General features: G+C 38.6%; 1 protein-coding gene across 1 annotated transcript in view; it reads left to right on the top strand.

Annotated features, from left to right (window-relative positions):
- The window catches only part of LOC133551184 (forkhead box protein O1-B-like), a 51,895-nt gene extending 47,033 nt beyond the window's left edge, over positions 1-4,862 (top strand). Inside the window, exon 3 of the mRNA XM_061897633.1 lies at positions 697-4,862. Coding sequence (XP_061753617.1) covers positions 697-1,788 — 1,092 coding nt within the window. The 3' untranslated portion in view covers positions 1,789-4,862. The remainder of the gene's footprint in view (positions 1-696) is intronic.
- The last annotated feature ends 8,317 nt before the right edge of the window (positions 4,863-13,179 follow it).

Here is a 13,179-nt window from a genome sequence, read left to right as displayed (position 1 = left end):
CCCATGTGGTGATATCCTTTAGAGATTGATGTCGGTTTTTGATACAGTGCCGTCTGAGGGATCAAAGGTCACGGTCAGTCAATGTTGGTTTCTGGCCATGCCGCTTACGTGGAGTGATTCTCCAGATTCTCTGAACCTTTTGATATTATGACCGTAGATGTTGAAATCCCTAAATTTATTGCAATTGCAATTTGAGAAACGTTGTTCTTAAACTGTTTCACTATTTGCTCATGCAGTTGTGGACAAAGGGGTGTACCCCGCCCCCTCCTTTCTTCTGAAAGACTGAGCATTTTTTGGGAAGCTGTTTTTATACCCAATCATGGCACCCACCTGTTCCCAATTAGCCTGCACACCTGTGGGATGTTCCAAATAAGTGTTTGATGAGCATTCCTCAACTTTATCAGTATTTATTGCCACCTTTCCCAACTTCTTTGTCACGTGTTGCTGGCATCAAATTCTAAAAATAATGATTATTTGCAACAACAAAAAAATGTTAATCAGTTTGAACATCAAATATGTTGTCTTTGTAGCATATTCAACTAAATATGGGTTGAAAATGATTTGCAAATCATTGTATTCCGTTTATATTTACATCTAACACAATTTCCCAACTCATATGGAAACGGGTTTCGTATAATCAGGGGAATAGTATAATCTGAGATTAATCTGAGGGTTTTGTTTGTACCCCACAACCAGATGTCTCTCCAAGAAGGCGCCGAGGGAAGAGCGAGCAGCCCTGGTCCTCATTTCTCCACCTGGCTGGGAAGTCCGAGCTCCCAGAGCAATGAGGACCTGGAGGCCTGGAGCGCCTTCCGAACACGCACCAGCTCGGACGCGAGCACACTGAGCGGCCGCCGCTCGCCTTTCTCCTCCGAGCAGGATGATCTGGCAGAGAGCGAGGGTCACCTGATGTACCCTGTGGGGGGCAAGATCCCCGCACCCTTGCCCAGCCTGTCGGAAGTGTCCGGTGGATCCATAGGGGGCTCAGGGATAGTCATGGAGAGCCTGGCGGATAACCTCAACATGCTGTTTCCCAAGGGCTCGGACTCTTGCTGTTCTAACGGCGCCATGCTTCCGAGCGGTCTCTATAACTCCCCTCAGCCACAGCAGGACTATGAGAAACGCTTGTATGGCCAAACCAGGATGAACGCCTTGTCCTCCATGTGTCCGGAGGACAAGCGGCACTATGGGCTTTACGAGAACCAATATATCTGCCCTGCTGGCCTCCTTAAGGACCTCATGACCTCAGAGGCAGACAGCAGTAGGAACATGGCCCCCTTCAAAGATTCACGTCCGTCTCTCGGCGGGAGGAGCCATTGTCCGATGTCCATCTATGACAGCCCGAGCCAAATGGTGGGTCATAATGGCACAAAAATGAGTCAGCCCGTTCTTCCCGTGAATCCACGAGGCCTACATAACCAGGGTCCTCCTAGCTTGCCGGACATGAATAGTCGTAACATGACCCCATTGACTAGTCACTCGGGGGCACCCCCTCAAATGACCAGCCTGAGAACGCAACTGTCCCACGGTCACCCAGCCCTGGCTAATGATGCCAGGGAGGCCTACCGCAGCTACAGGGAGCTTCACACACATGCTCATCATCAGGAGCGGCTGCCCAGCGACCTGGACAACGTGTCCATCGAGAGACTTGAATGTGACATGGAGTCCGTCCTCCACGACACCCTTATGGATGGCGGGGCGCTGGACTTCAATTTTGATGCGGCAGCAGGGGCTCAGGTGTTCCCACAGAGGGTGAAGACCAACACACACAGCTGGGTGTCAGGTTAGGGTGGGATGGACCTGTATGTGTGTATGTTTTCTTACCCACCCAATTTTGAAATACTTATCCACGTTCTTGTCTAGTACAAGAAAGAGTTTATCCGAAGTTCTTAACAAATCAATATATCTAATGTAGTTTCCAGAACTGTTAGATACTGGATATGTGCATTTTTATTTGAAATTATGCCGTATATAAACCGAAAATAATTCACACACTGGCCCAATTTTGAATCAATTTAAAGGCCTACAGAAACCCACTACTACCCACCACACAGTCTGATAGTTTATATTTCAATGATGACATATTAACATTGCAACACATGCCAATACGGCCTTTTTAGTTTACTAAATTGCAATTTTAAATTTCCCGCAATGTGTCGTGTTGAAAACGCCGCGGTATGATGACGCGTGCGTTTGACGTCACCGGTTGTAGCGGACATTATTTTCGAGCCCGATCCAAGTTATAAGTAGTCTGCTTTAATCGCATAATTACACAGTATTCTGGACATCTGTGTTGCTGAATCTTTTGCAATTTGTTCAATTCACTGGCGTCCCACTGGGTGTGAATTCTCCCTGCCCACTGCGTGTGAGTTTTGCTTGCCCTTATGTGGGTTCTTCCGAGGATGTCGTAGTCGGAAAGGTTTGAACAGTCCTTTGAGACATTTGTGATTTAGGGCTATATAAATAAACATTGATTGGTTGATTGATTGAATTAATAATGGAGAATTCAAAGTAGAAAGATGGAGGTGGGAAACGTTTGGCCTTCAGCCACAAAAATACAGCCGGTGTTTCCTTGTTTAAAATTCCCGAAGATGAAGCTTTACTATGGATCAGAGCAGTCAAGCGAACATGGTTCCCGAACACATGTCAACTGGCAGGTTTCGGTGAGAAAATTGTGGTAATAAGTCGCCTCTTACCGGAGACATCAGCGGAGCTTCCGTCTTGCTGCAGATGCCGTGACTTCCCTCAGAGACTCTGACGCCAACACACCCGTGGCCACACCCCTCCGACTTTCAGGTACTATTTAGTCTCACTAAAACACTAGCAACACAATAGCAGATAAGGGATTTTCCAGAATTATCCAAGTAAATGTGCCTAAAAACATCTGAATCCCTCCCACTGCAATCGCCTTTCTTTTTTTAGCTTTTTTTTTTTTTTAGTCCTTCACTCTAAATTTCCTCATCCACAAATCTTTCATTCTCGCTCAAATTAATGGGGAAATCGTCGTTTTCTCGGTCCGAATAGCGCTAGCTGCTGGAGGCTATGATTGTAAACAATGTGAGGATGTGAGGAGCCCTACAACCAGTGACGTCACGCGCACATCGCCTGCTACTTCCGGTAAAGGCAAGGCTTTTTTATTAGCGACCAAAAGTTGCGAACTTTATTGTCGATGTTCTCTGCTAAATCCTTTCAGCAAAAACATGGCAATATCGCGAAATAATCAGGTATGACACATAGAATGGACCAGCCATCCCCGTTTAAATAAGAAAATCTCATTTCAGTAGGCCTTTAATTTGTTGAATTATGTCTGGAAATGTCACAAGAAAAAGCTGTAGTTCAATTATAATTTTGTTTTTCAATTACAATAGTAAAAAAAAAAATAACGTGTCCCCTAATGGGGACAATGTATGCAGAACAGCAAATATGGCAGCAAATGGCAAATAACAAATCAATAAATAAATCAATGATAATGTATTTATTTAGCCGACATGCCCGGTCTAACCCTAACTCAAAATGCCCCAGCTGGGTGTAGATGTCGAGACCCCACTTCCAGGGTGATCGGCTGCAATGAATGCAGAGTGGGTATACAAGTGGGTTGTTAAATAAGTAGATATCATTTTGGAGTCCAGTCCATCGGGAAGCCAACAGGTGATCATAGGGGGATCTTCTTCCGGCCTCAGTCAGGTCAGCCCACAGCTATAGGCACCTATAGCTATAGGCTGTATATACTTTAAACACAGACTATAAAAACGGAAATAGAGTAGAATTACACATTCAATACAGCTAATGTTAAAATTGCTAAAATACCCAATCAAAGAAAACTGGACAAACCGGAAGAAAGGTGGAATGAATAAATAAATAATACATTTCTGAGTCCTGCGATGAGGTGGCGACTTGTCCAGGGTGTACCCCACCTTCCACCGAATGTAGCTGAGATAGGCACCGGTGCCCCCTGCAACCCCGAGAGGAATAAGCGGTAGGAAATGGATGGATGGATGGATATTTTCTGAATGAGTAAAACATTCTTCTGCAAATACATTTGGTACTCAGCCTAAGGGTGTGAATTGGCAAAGACAAGTCATGGATGTTATAGGTGCAGTGACATTAGTGACATTTACATGTGCAAAATAAAGCCGTAAGTTAGGAGCCAGGCATGTAAAATGTGTGCGAAAACGCGGAAATTGTTTAACGTTTTTCTTGTCAAAATATCACTTCCAAGTTTTTTTTTTGTTTTTTTTGTTTATTTTGTTTTTTGTTTTTGTTTTAAAGAAATATAAATAAAACTACTGTTTAAACCAGGGGAATCCAAACCTAGGCCTGTGAGATGAAGGCACTGTTCAATTTCAACAAGCAACCTGACCGTGTTTCCATATAAATTTTAATTACAATTGACCTTTGTGGTGGAAAATTCTCATCGGTGTGTGAACTACATGAGAAATTCTGGTCTGTGCCCATGAAGTGTGCTTTCTTGACCTACCAAGCACAGCATTTAATTATTTGGCCCCATCCAAAACGACCTTTCCTAGTGTTGGTGCAGAAAAAAAATCTACATGCATAAACAGTCAACACGCATGGTCACATAGCACAACCTGTTCACTGAACTTTCTGGATGTTGTAAAAAAAACAAAAACATCCATTCAATTAAAAACATTGCAAGTTATGATGAGAAAAATGCAAAACAGTCTCTCCACACTTGACCATTTTTGCCTTTTAGCTGCTAGATATTTCTAATTCATTAAAAAGCTTTAAAGAGGCCATCACGGAATTAAACAAGGAGTTGTACTTTTACATACTCTTAATATTATTCAATTATAATTATTGTTAATTAATTATATGTCCATTATATTATTATAAACATAGACATACATGCATATATATATATATATATATATATATACTGTATGTGTATATATATGTGTGTATATGTATGTATATATATACATACATATCATACATATCATTACATATATATGTATATGTAATGAATGTGTTTATATATGTGTGAATACGTATGTATATATATATGTATATATATATATATATATATATACTGTATATATACGTATATGTATTTATGTGTTTGTATACGTTTGTGTATATATATGTGTGTATTTATGTATATACATATATGTATATATGTGTGTGACTGTGTGTGTATATATGTACATATAAATACATATATATATATATATATACATGTATATATGTATAAATATATAAGTGTATATATATATGTATATATACTCACACTTATATAAGTATATATACGTATAAACATATAAATATGTATATATATTTATATGTGTATGTACTGTATATGTATGTATGTATTTATATGAATATACACACTGTATATGTATATATTTATATGTATGTATATATATATATACATATATATATAAATATATATATATATATATGTATGTGTGTATATATGTATGTATTTTTTTTATCGCCTGGCATACTGTGCACAACAGCTTGAAAAAAGTAAAAATATTGGAAATGTTTGTATACAGAAAATGTTGATTACACATGAAATATTTTTTATTAATATCCTTCAATTTTCTTGTGTATTTTCCAGCTACAAGATTCACTAAATTATATTTATTTTAGATTCCAAAATATGTGCAGGGTAAATAAATTAGTTTGGGCTTAACTGTACACAAACGCAGTACATTACAGTAAATATGATCACAGTGTCTGGTTATAATGAAGTAAAAAAAAAACTCCTATGGTGTTCTTAATGCATGCAGGTAAAGCTGTGTATTTGGAAGTTATGATGGAACAACATCCATAAGCCAATTGCTATAAAGGTGTTAGCATTAGGAATTAAATATGAATGGACTAAATCATCATTCAGTTGACATTGATTAGTAAAAAATTCAATTAAAATTAAGTAGAAGAGTTTTTTGTTTTTTTTACATATATGTCAATAGAAGTTCTTATTCATCCTTGTTGTATTCTCAGGGCAGTCAATCAATCGCAACTGGACTGTTTGGTTTGTATTGGAAGACGTTTCGTCTCATCCAAGTAGGCTTCATCAGTTCATGCTCACAGACAAGATCTGACCAATTTTTAAAAAATATAATGCAAAAATACAAAAACATCATCCAATGAGAATAATTTACTGTGTCATCTTCAATTAATGTAAAAAAAAGTTTTGTGTCCTAAATAAGCCATCATTCGCAACCCCTATATATTTATTTCATTTTTTTTTAATTCTGGACCTTTTCTTTTTGCCAGTGTTATATATCATTTCTTTATTCAATGTCATTTTTTCCTTCCATTGTTGTTTCAAAACAAGCCATACAGAGTAAGAGGTGTTGCATTAAGAGTTTGTATTAATGGAATCATTATGAGATGGTTGGGAGGAATGCAGATGGTAGGGAAAGCATTTCGGGAAATATTCATATTCCTTAGTTGGAGTTATTGTTGTTTTCATTCAAAAAGTAAAGGGATGCTGAGGAAACTGCACTGGAGATATTGTATGTTGTACTTTTATTACAGTTGTTATTTAGTAAGTTTTATTTGAATATATGGATTTCTACATAGTATTTGAAAGAAAATGCCAATTCACTGTGCTTACAAAATGCTCTCAGGCTTAGATAGTTGTATATATTCTATTCTAAATATATTTTTTTTTTTTACTGCGTGTAAGATTATGTTACAAATAGTTGTTTACGCATCAGCGTTTAAACTATACCAATATGAACATTCAATACCTCAAAATAATGTTACCTCTTAAGCCGTGAGGGATTTTATCCATCCTGTGTCATTTTATTGACAGTTTTGTACATGTTTTATTTGATAATTTTTTTGTTTAGTTTTATTTGATACTTTTAGCATTTGTATTCAGAATATCGTCTATCCCTCTTTTTGTATGTTGCATGTTTTGTGAGAGAATTATAGCCATTGCTTTCTACAGTGAACATTCTCAGATGCAAGAAAAAAATTAATCTAATAAATGGAAACATTTTAATAACATTGTTGTAAAATGACTTGTTCTTGTCTGTTTTTAATGATGTTGTGCAATAATATTGTACAGTACTATAAAAAAAAAAATACATTTTGTTGAAATGTGGTTGGAAAAATGGCTTTATGCTGGTATTTTCTGATTAATCGATCTGATCCGAGTTATGAACTAACAAAATCTTGAGTTCGATTCCTGGGCTCGGGGTCTTTCTGTGTAGACTTTGCATGTTCTCCACGTGGCAACACCAAATTGGCCCTAGATTGGGAATGTGAGTGGGAATGTTGTCTACTTATCTGTGATGAGGTGGTGACTTGTGCAGGGTGTATCCCGACTTCCGCCCCAATACACAGCGCGAAAGGGACAAGATGGATGGACATTCTTGGTTTTTGATACAATCTACAGTATAGTATACCGCATGAATTGAATAAAATAATTAAATAAATAATAAAAAGTGAGTAAATGGAGAGGTTACCCAAACAAACCAGAAAAAATGTCCCTGGTCAGCTGGACCAAACAGACAACTGTCGATCAAGTGAGTATGTCCGCTATCTTTTTGCAACTTAACGCCAAAAAAAACGGAAATGCTGATTATCGGTCCTGCTAGACACCGACCTCTATTTAATAATACAACTTTAACATTTGACAACCAAATAATAAAACAAGGTGACTCGGTAAAAAATCTGGGTATTATTTTCGACCCAACTCTCTCCTTTGAGTCACACATTAAAAGCGTTACCAAAACGGCCTTCTTTCATCTCCGTAATATCGCTAAAATTTGCTCCATTTTGTCCACTAAAGACGCCGAGATCATTATCCATGCGTTTGTTACGTCTCGTCTCGATTACTGTAACGTATTATTTTCGGGTCTCCCCATGTCTAGCATTAAAAGATTACAGTTGGTACAGAAATGCGGCTGCTAGACTTTTGACAAGAACAAGAAAGTTTGATCATATTACGCCTGTACTGGCTCACCTGCTCTGGCTTCCTGTGCACTTAAGATGTGACTTTAAGGTTTTACTACTTACGTATAAAATACTACACGGTCTAGCTCCAGCCTATCTTGCCGATTGTATTGTACCATATATCCCGGCAAGAAATCTGCGTTCAAAAGACTCCGGCTTATTAGTGATTCCTAGAGCCCAAAAAAAGTCTGCGGGCTATAGAGCGTTTTCCGTTCGGGCTCCAGTACTCTGGAATGCCCTCCCTGTAACAGTTCGAGATGCTACCTCAGTAGAAGCATTTAAGTCTCAACTTAAAACTCATCTGTATACTCTAGCCTTTAAATAGACCTCCTTTTTAGACCAGTTGATCTGCCGCTTCTTTTCTTTCTCCTATGTCCCCCCCTCCCTTGTAGAGGGGGTCCGGTCCGATAACCATGGATGAAGTACTGGCTGTCCAGAGTCGAGACCCAGGATGGACCGCTCGTCGGGACCCAGGATGGACCGCTCGCCTGTATCGATTGGGGACATCTCTACGCTGCTGACCCGCCTCCGCTTGAGATGGTCTCCTGTGGACGGGACTCTCGCTGCTGTCTTGGATCCGCTTTGAACTGAACTCTCGCGGCTGTGTTGGAGCCACTATGGATTGAACTTTCACAGTATCAAGTTGGACCCGCTCGACATCCATTGCTTTCGGTCCCCTAGAGGAGGGGGGTTGCCCACATCTGAGGTCCTCTCCAAGGTTTCTCATAGTCAGCATTGTCACGGGCGTCCCACTGGATGTGAATTCTCCCTGCCCACTGGGTGTGAGTTTTCCTTGCCCTTTTGTGTGTTCTTCGGAGGATGTTGTAGTCGTAATGATTTGTGCAGTCCTTTGAGACATTTGTGATTTGGGGCTATATAAATAAACATTGATTGATTGATTGATTGAGTATCATACCAAAGACTATAAAAATGGGACCCATTACCTCACTGCTTGACACTCAGCATCAAAAGTTGGAATTGAGGGTTAAATCACCAAAAATGATTCCCGGGCGAGGCCACCACTGCTGCTCACTGCTCCCCTCACCTCCCAGGGGGTAATCAATGGTGATGGGTCAAATGTGGGGAATAATTTCACCACACTTACTGTGTGTGTGACAATCATTGGTACTTGAACTTTAAATCGCACGCAACACACCCACTACTAGTACACACTACTTTATAGATTGCACATGCTGTTTAGCGTGAGGCATTTGGATTTTAGTAAATCAGCCGCATAAATATATTAAAAGTCAATAGCACACATTAACTAAGCAAAAGCAAAAACTACCATTTACTACTTTTTTTTTTTTTAACCCTTTGGTTTTTGCCCACAAAGTCCCCATGTGTCCAGGGTTTTGTTGCCTGAGTTTGTAAACTTCAAGACAAACAACAAAAAAATATAACATTTTGGGAAAATAGAAATATTGATCGAACTATTCTGGTATTGATAATTTTCTGGCATAAACACCACTGATTGAAGCAGTCTTCCCCTTACATGTACATGCACTGTATGCAATTAGCGTTTAAGATTCAGACACAGCATGTTTCTCCTCGGGCTTATTAAAACCAATACTGTTAAAAAAATGCAATGTCTAAGTCTTGTGGGACCTTTGAGAGTTTATTTAAAAAGATGGAAAAATACAACAATATGGAACCTTTAAAGCTTTGGAAAACAGGGGTCATGTAAAGCTCGCATACACGCCATGGTTAACAATTAATCCCACAATGGCAGCTGCAAAGAGGCACAGTGGGCCTCCAAACGTCCCCTAAGTTGTTTTCAGCTGGACGTCAGGTCACCTCTCCTGCCTGACTGATCAATAAAGACGATGAGAGGACTCAAAGTGGGTGGTCAAAGCGGGTTAAAGGCACACTCACTTATTTGCTGGACTTTCAACCAAAACATGTTGTCCAAGATGGACTACAATGGACCCGACAGTTGAACACAATCCCATTAAAGATACTGGTTGCTGGGTTTTAAAATAATGACATTTTTGGGACAGTTTTGGGGGGTCAACGTGTCGCAGTCATACAACTTTGGTTAAGCGTCATATAATTGTAAAAAGAAGATAGAGGATATCTTTGATGACACATGCACTTCCTGGTATGGATCTTCTTTAGTACAGGTCCATTTACTCTCCCATTAGATACTTTGTGCTGAGCAGCCAGGACAAGGGTCTCAGAAGTACATATTTTACAGAACATTTGTTTTTGAAATATAGAGTATATTAGTGCAGGGTAAACTTTAGAGATTTGTTCAATATTAATTCCATATTGGGTGGGTGGATAGATAAATGAATAGTAGGGGTGACAATAAAAAAAAGATTTTCAAAATAGTTGCGATTCTTATTTGTAACGATCGATTAAAAAAAAAAATCAAAAATCAATTGTTTTCATTTATATTTTATTTTTGTCAATCTGTCCTGTCCCACCTCTCAGGCACATCATATTGTTGATGTAGACGCCTGTATCGTCTGTACATATTTACATTGAAAAAGAGAAGTGTGGGATACTTCTCTTGTTGCCTTATTTGTATCTGACTTTATTAAATGTGTTGGTACAATTGTATTTCTTATATAAATGGTTTATCTATTTCAGTGGTTCTCAACCTTTTTTCAGTGATGTACCCCCTGTGAAGATTTTTTAAATTCATTTTGGGTTGAAAAAAAAGAGATAAAGAAGTAAAATCCAGCACTATGTCATCAGTTTCTGATTTATTAGATTGTATAACACTGCAAAATATTGCTCAATTGTGGTGGTCTTTCTTGAACTAATTGGAAAAAAAAGTTATAAAAATAACTAAAAACTAGTTGAAAAAAAAACAAGTGATTGAATTATAAATAAAGATTTCTACACATAGAAGTAATCGTCAACTTAAAGTGCCCTCTTTGGGGATTGTGATCTGGATTCATGAACTTAATTCTAAAGATTTCTTCACAAAAAAAAAAATCTTTAACATCAATAATTATGGAACATGTCCACAAAAAAAATCTAGCTGTCAACACTGAATATTGCATTGTTGTATTTTTTTTCACAGTTTATGAACTTACATTCATATTTTGTTGAAGTATTATTCAATAAATATATTTATAAAGGATTTTTGAATTGTTGCTATTTTTAGAATATTTAAAAATATATCTCACGTACCCCTTGGCATATCTTCAAGTACCCCCAGAGGTACGCGTACCCCCATTTGAGAACCACTGATCTATTTTATGGAGGAATGTAGTTGTTTAAAGTTAAAATTTACAGTACCACTGACAGTCACACACTAGGTGTCGTGAAATTTAACCTATGCATTTGACCCATCCCCTTGTTCCACCCCCTGGGAGGTGAGAAGAGCAGTGAGCAGCAGCGGTGGCCACGCTCGGGAATGATTTGGGTGATTTAACCCCCAATTCCAACCCTTGATGCTGAGTGCCAAGCAGGGAGGTTATTGGTCCCATTTTTATAGTCTTTGGTATAACTCGGCCAGGGGTTTGAACTCATGACATACCTATCTCAGGGCGGACACCCTAACCACAAGACCACTGAACAGGCAACCCCTCATAGAACTGTTAAAAAAAAAGGATAGATTTTGAATCACGAATCGATTCTGATTCGAATTGTTACTTTCAAGTATCAACTTTTATCAAATCATGTGGTGCCCAGAGATTCACAGCCCTCTTAAATAGATAGAGCATATGCTGCACACTTAAACGGAATAATGGTATGATTGTGATGGACAGTGTGACTTGCTAACATTTAAAGGCCTACTGAAATGAGATTTTCTTATTTAATCGGGGATAGCAGGTCCATTCTATGTGTCATATTTGATCATTTCGCGATATTGCCATATATTTTTGCTGAAAGGATTTAGTAGAGAACATCGACGATAAAGTTCGCAACTTTTGGTCGCTAATAAAAAAGCCCTGCCTTTACCGGAAGTAGCAGATGATGGTGTCACTGGTTGTAGGGCTCCTCACATCCTCACATTGTTTATAATGTGAGCCTCCAGCATCAAAAGCTATTAGGACCAAGAAAGCGACAATTTCCCCATTCATTTGAGCGAGGATGAAAGATTTGTGGATGAGGATATTGATAGTGAAGGATTAGGGAAAAAAAAGTTACAAAAAAAAAAGGCAATTGCATTGGGAGCGATTCAGATGTTTTTAGACACATTTACAAGGATTTCTGGGAAATCCCTTATCTTTCTATTGTGTTGCTAGTGTTTAGTGAGTTAAATAGTACCTGATAGTCGGAGGGGTGTGTCCACGGGTGTGTTGACGCCAGTCTCTGAGGGAAGTCACGGCAGCTGCATGGACGTCGCAAGCTCAGCTGATCTCCGGTAAGAGGCGACTTTTTACCACAATTTTCTCACCGAAACCTGCCGGTTGACAATTGGTCGGGATCCATGTTCGCTTGACCGCTCTGATCCATAGTAAAGCGTCACCTCCGGGAATTTTAAACAAGGAAACATCGTATGTTTGTGTGGCTAAAGGCTAAAGCTTCCCAACTCTATCTTTCTACTTTGACTTCTCCATTATTAATTGAAAGAGTTGCAAAAGATTCAGCAACACAGATGTCCAGAATACTGTTTAAATGCGCAATGAAAAGAGACGACTTTTAGCCGCAAGTTGGTGCTGGCTAATATGTCCCCTGCAACCAATAACGTCTCAAACACACGTCATCATTCCGCAACGTTTTCAACAGGAAACTCCGCAGGAAATTTAAAATTGTAATTTAGTAAACTAAACCGGCCGTACTGGCATGTGTTGCAATGTTAATATTTCATAATTGATGTATAAACTATCAGACTGCATGGTCGGTAGTAGTGGGTTTCAGTAGGCCTTTAAAGGATGAAAAATTTTAAATTAACAATTGTGTTCACTTTTAAAAGTAAAGTTATTAGTTAATTTAATGCTATTAGGGTTTGATTATTGTACGTTGCTAATAAAAGGCTCCAAATACCACTAGTTGTGTATGCATCTTAAAGGGGAACTGCACTTTTTTGGGGAAATTTGCATATCCTTTTACAATTGTTATGAGAGGCAAGAAGTCATGTTTTTTTAATGCATTTTAACTCATAAATAAACGTAAATAAATGTCCACTGACAATAGAGCCAATGGGAGTCATTGGTTCTGAGAATAAAACCTAATAAATAAACGTTAAAAAACCGCCAACAATACTCCATTTACATACTGTGACCTGAATATTACCAAGTATTAGTGATATTGTTATTATGAAGACTTACGTTACTTTTAACG

The sequence above is a fragment of the Nerophis ophidion genome, linkage group LG04, assembly GCF_033978795.1.
Source record: "Nerophis ophidion isolate RoL-2023_Sa linkage group LG04, RoL_Noph_v1.0, whole genome shotgun sequence".
Taxonomy (NCBI): Eukaryota; Metazoa; Chordata; class Actinopteri; order Syngnathiformes; family Syngnathidae; genus Nerophis; species Nerophis ophidion.
The sequence above is the reverse complement of the archived record's forward strand: the minus strand, read 5'-3'. Positions and strand labels throughout refer to the sequence as shown.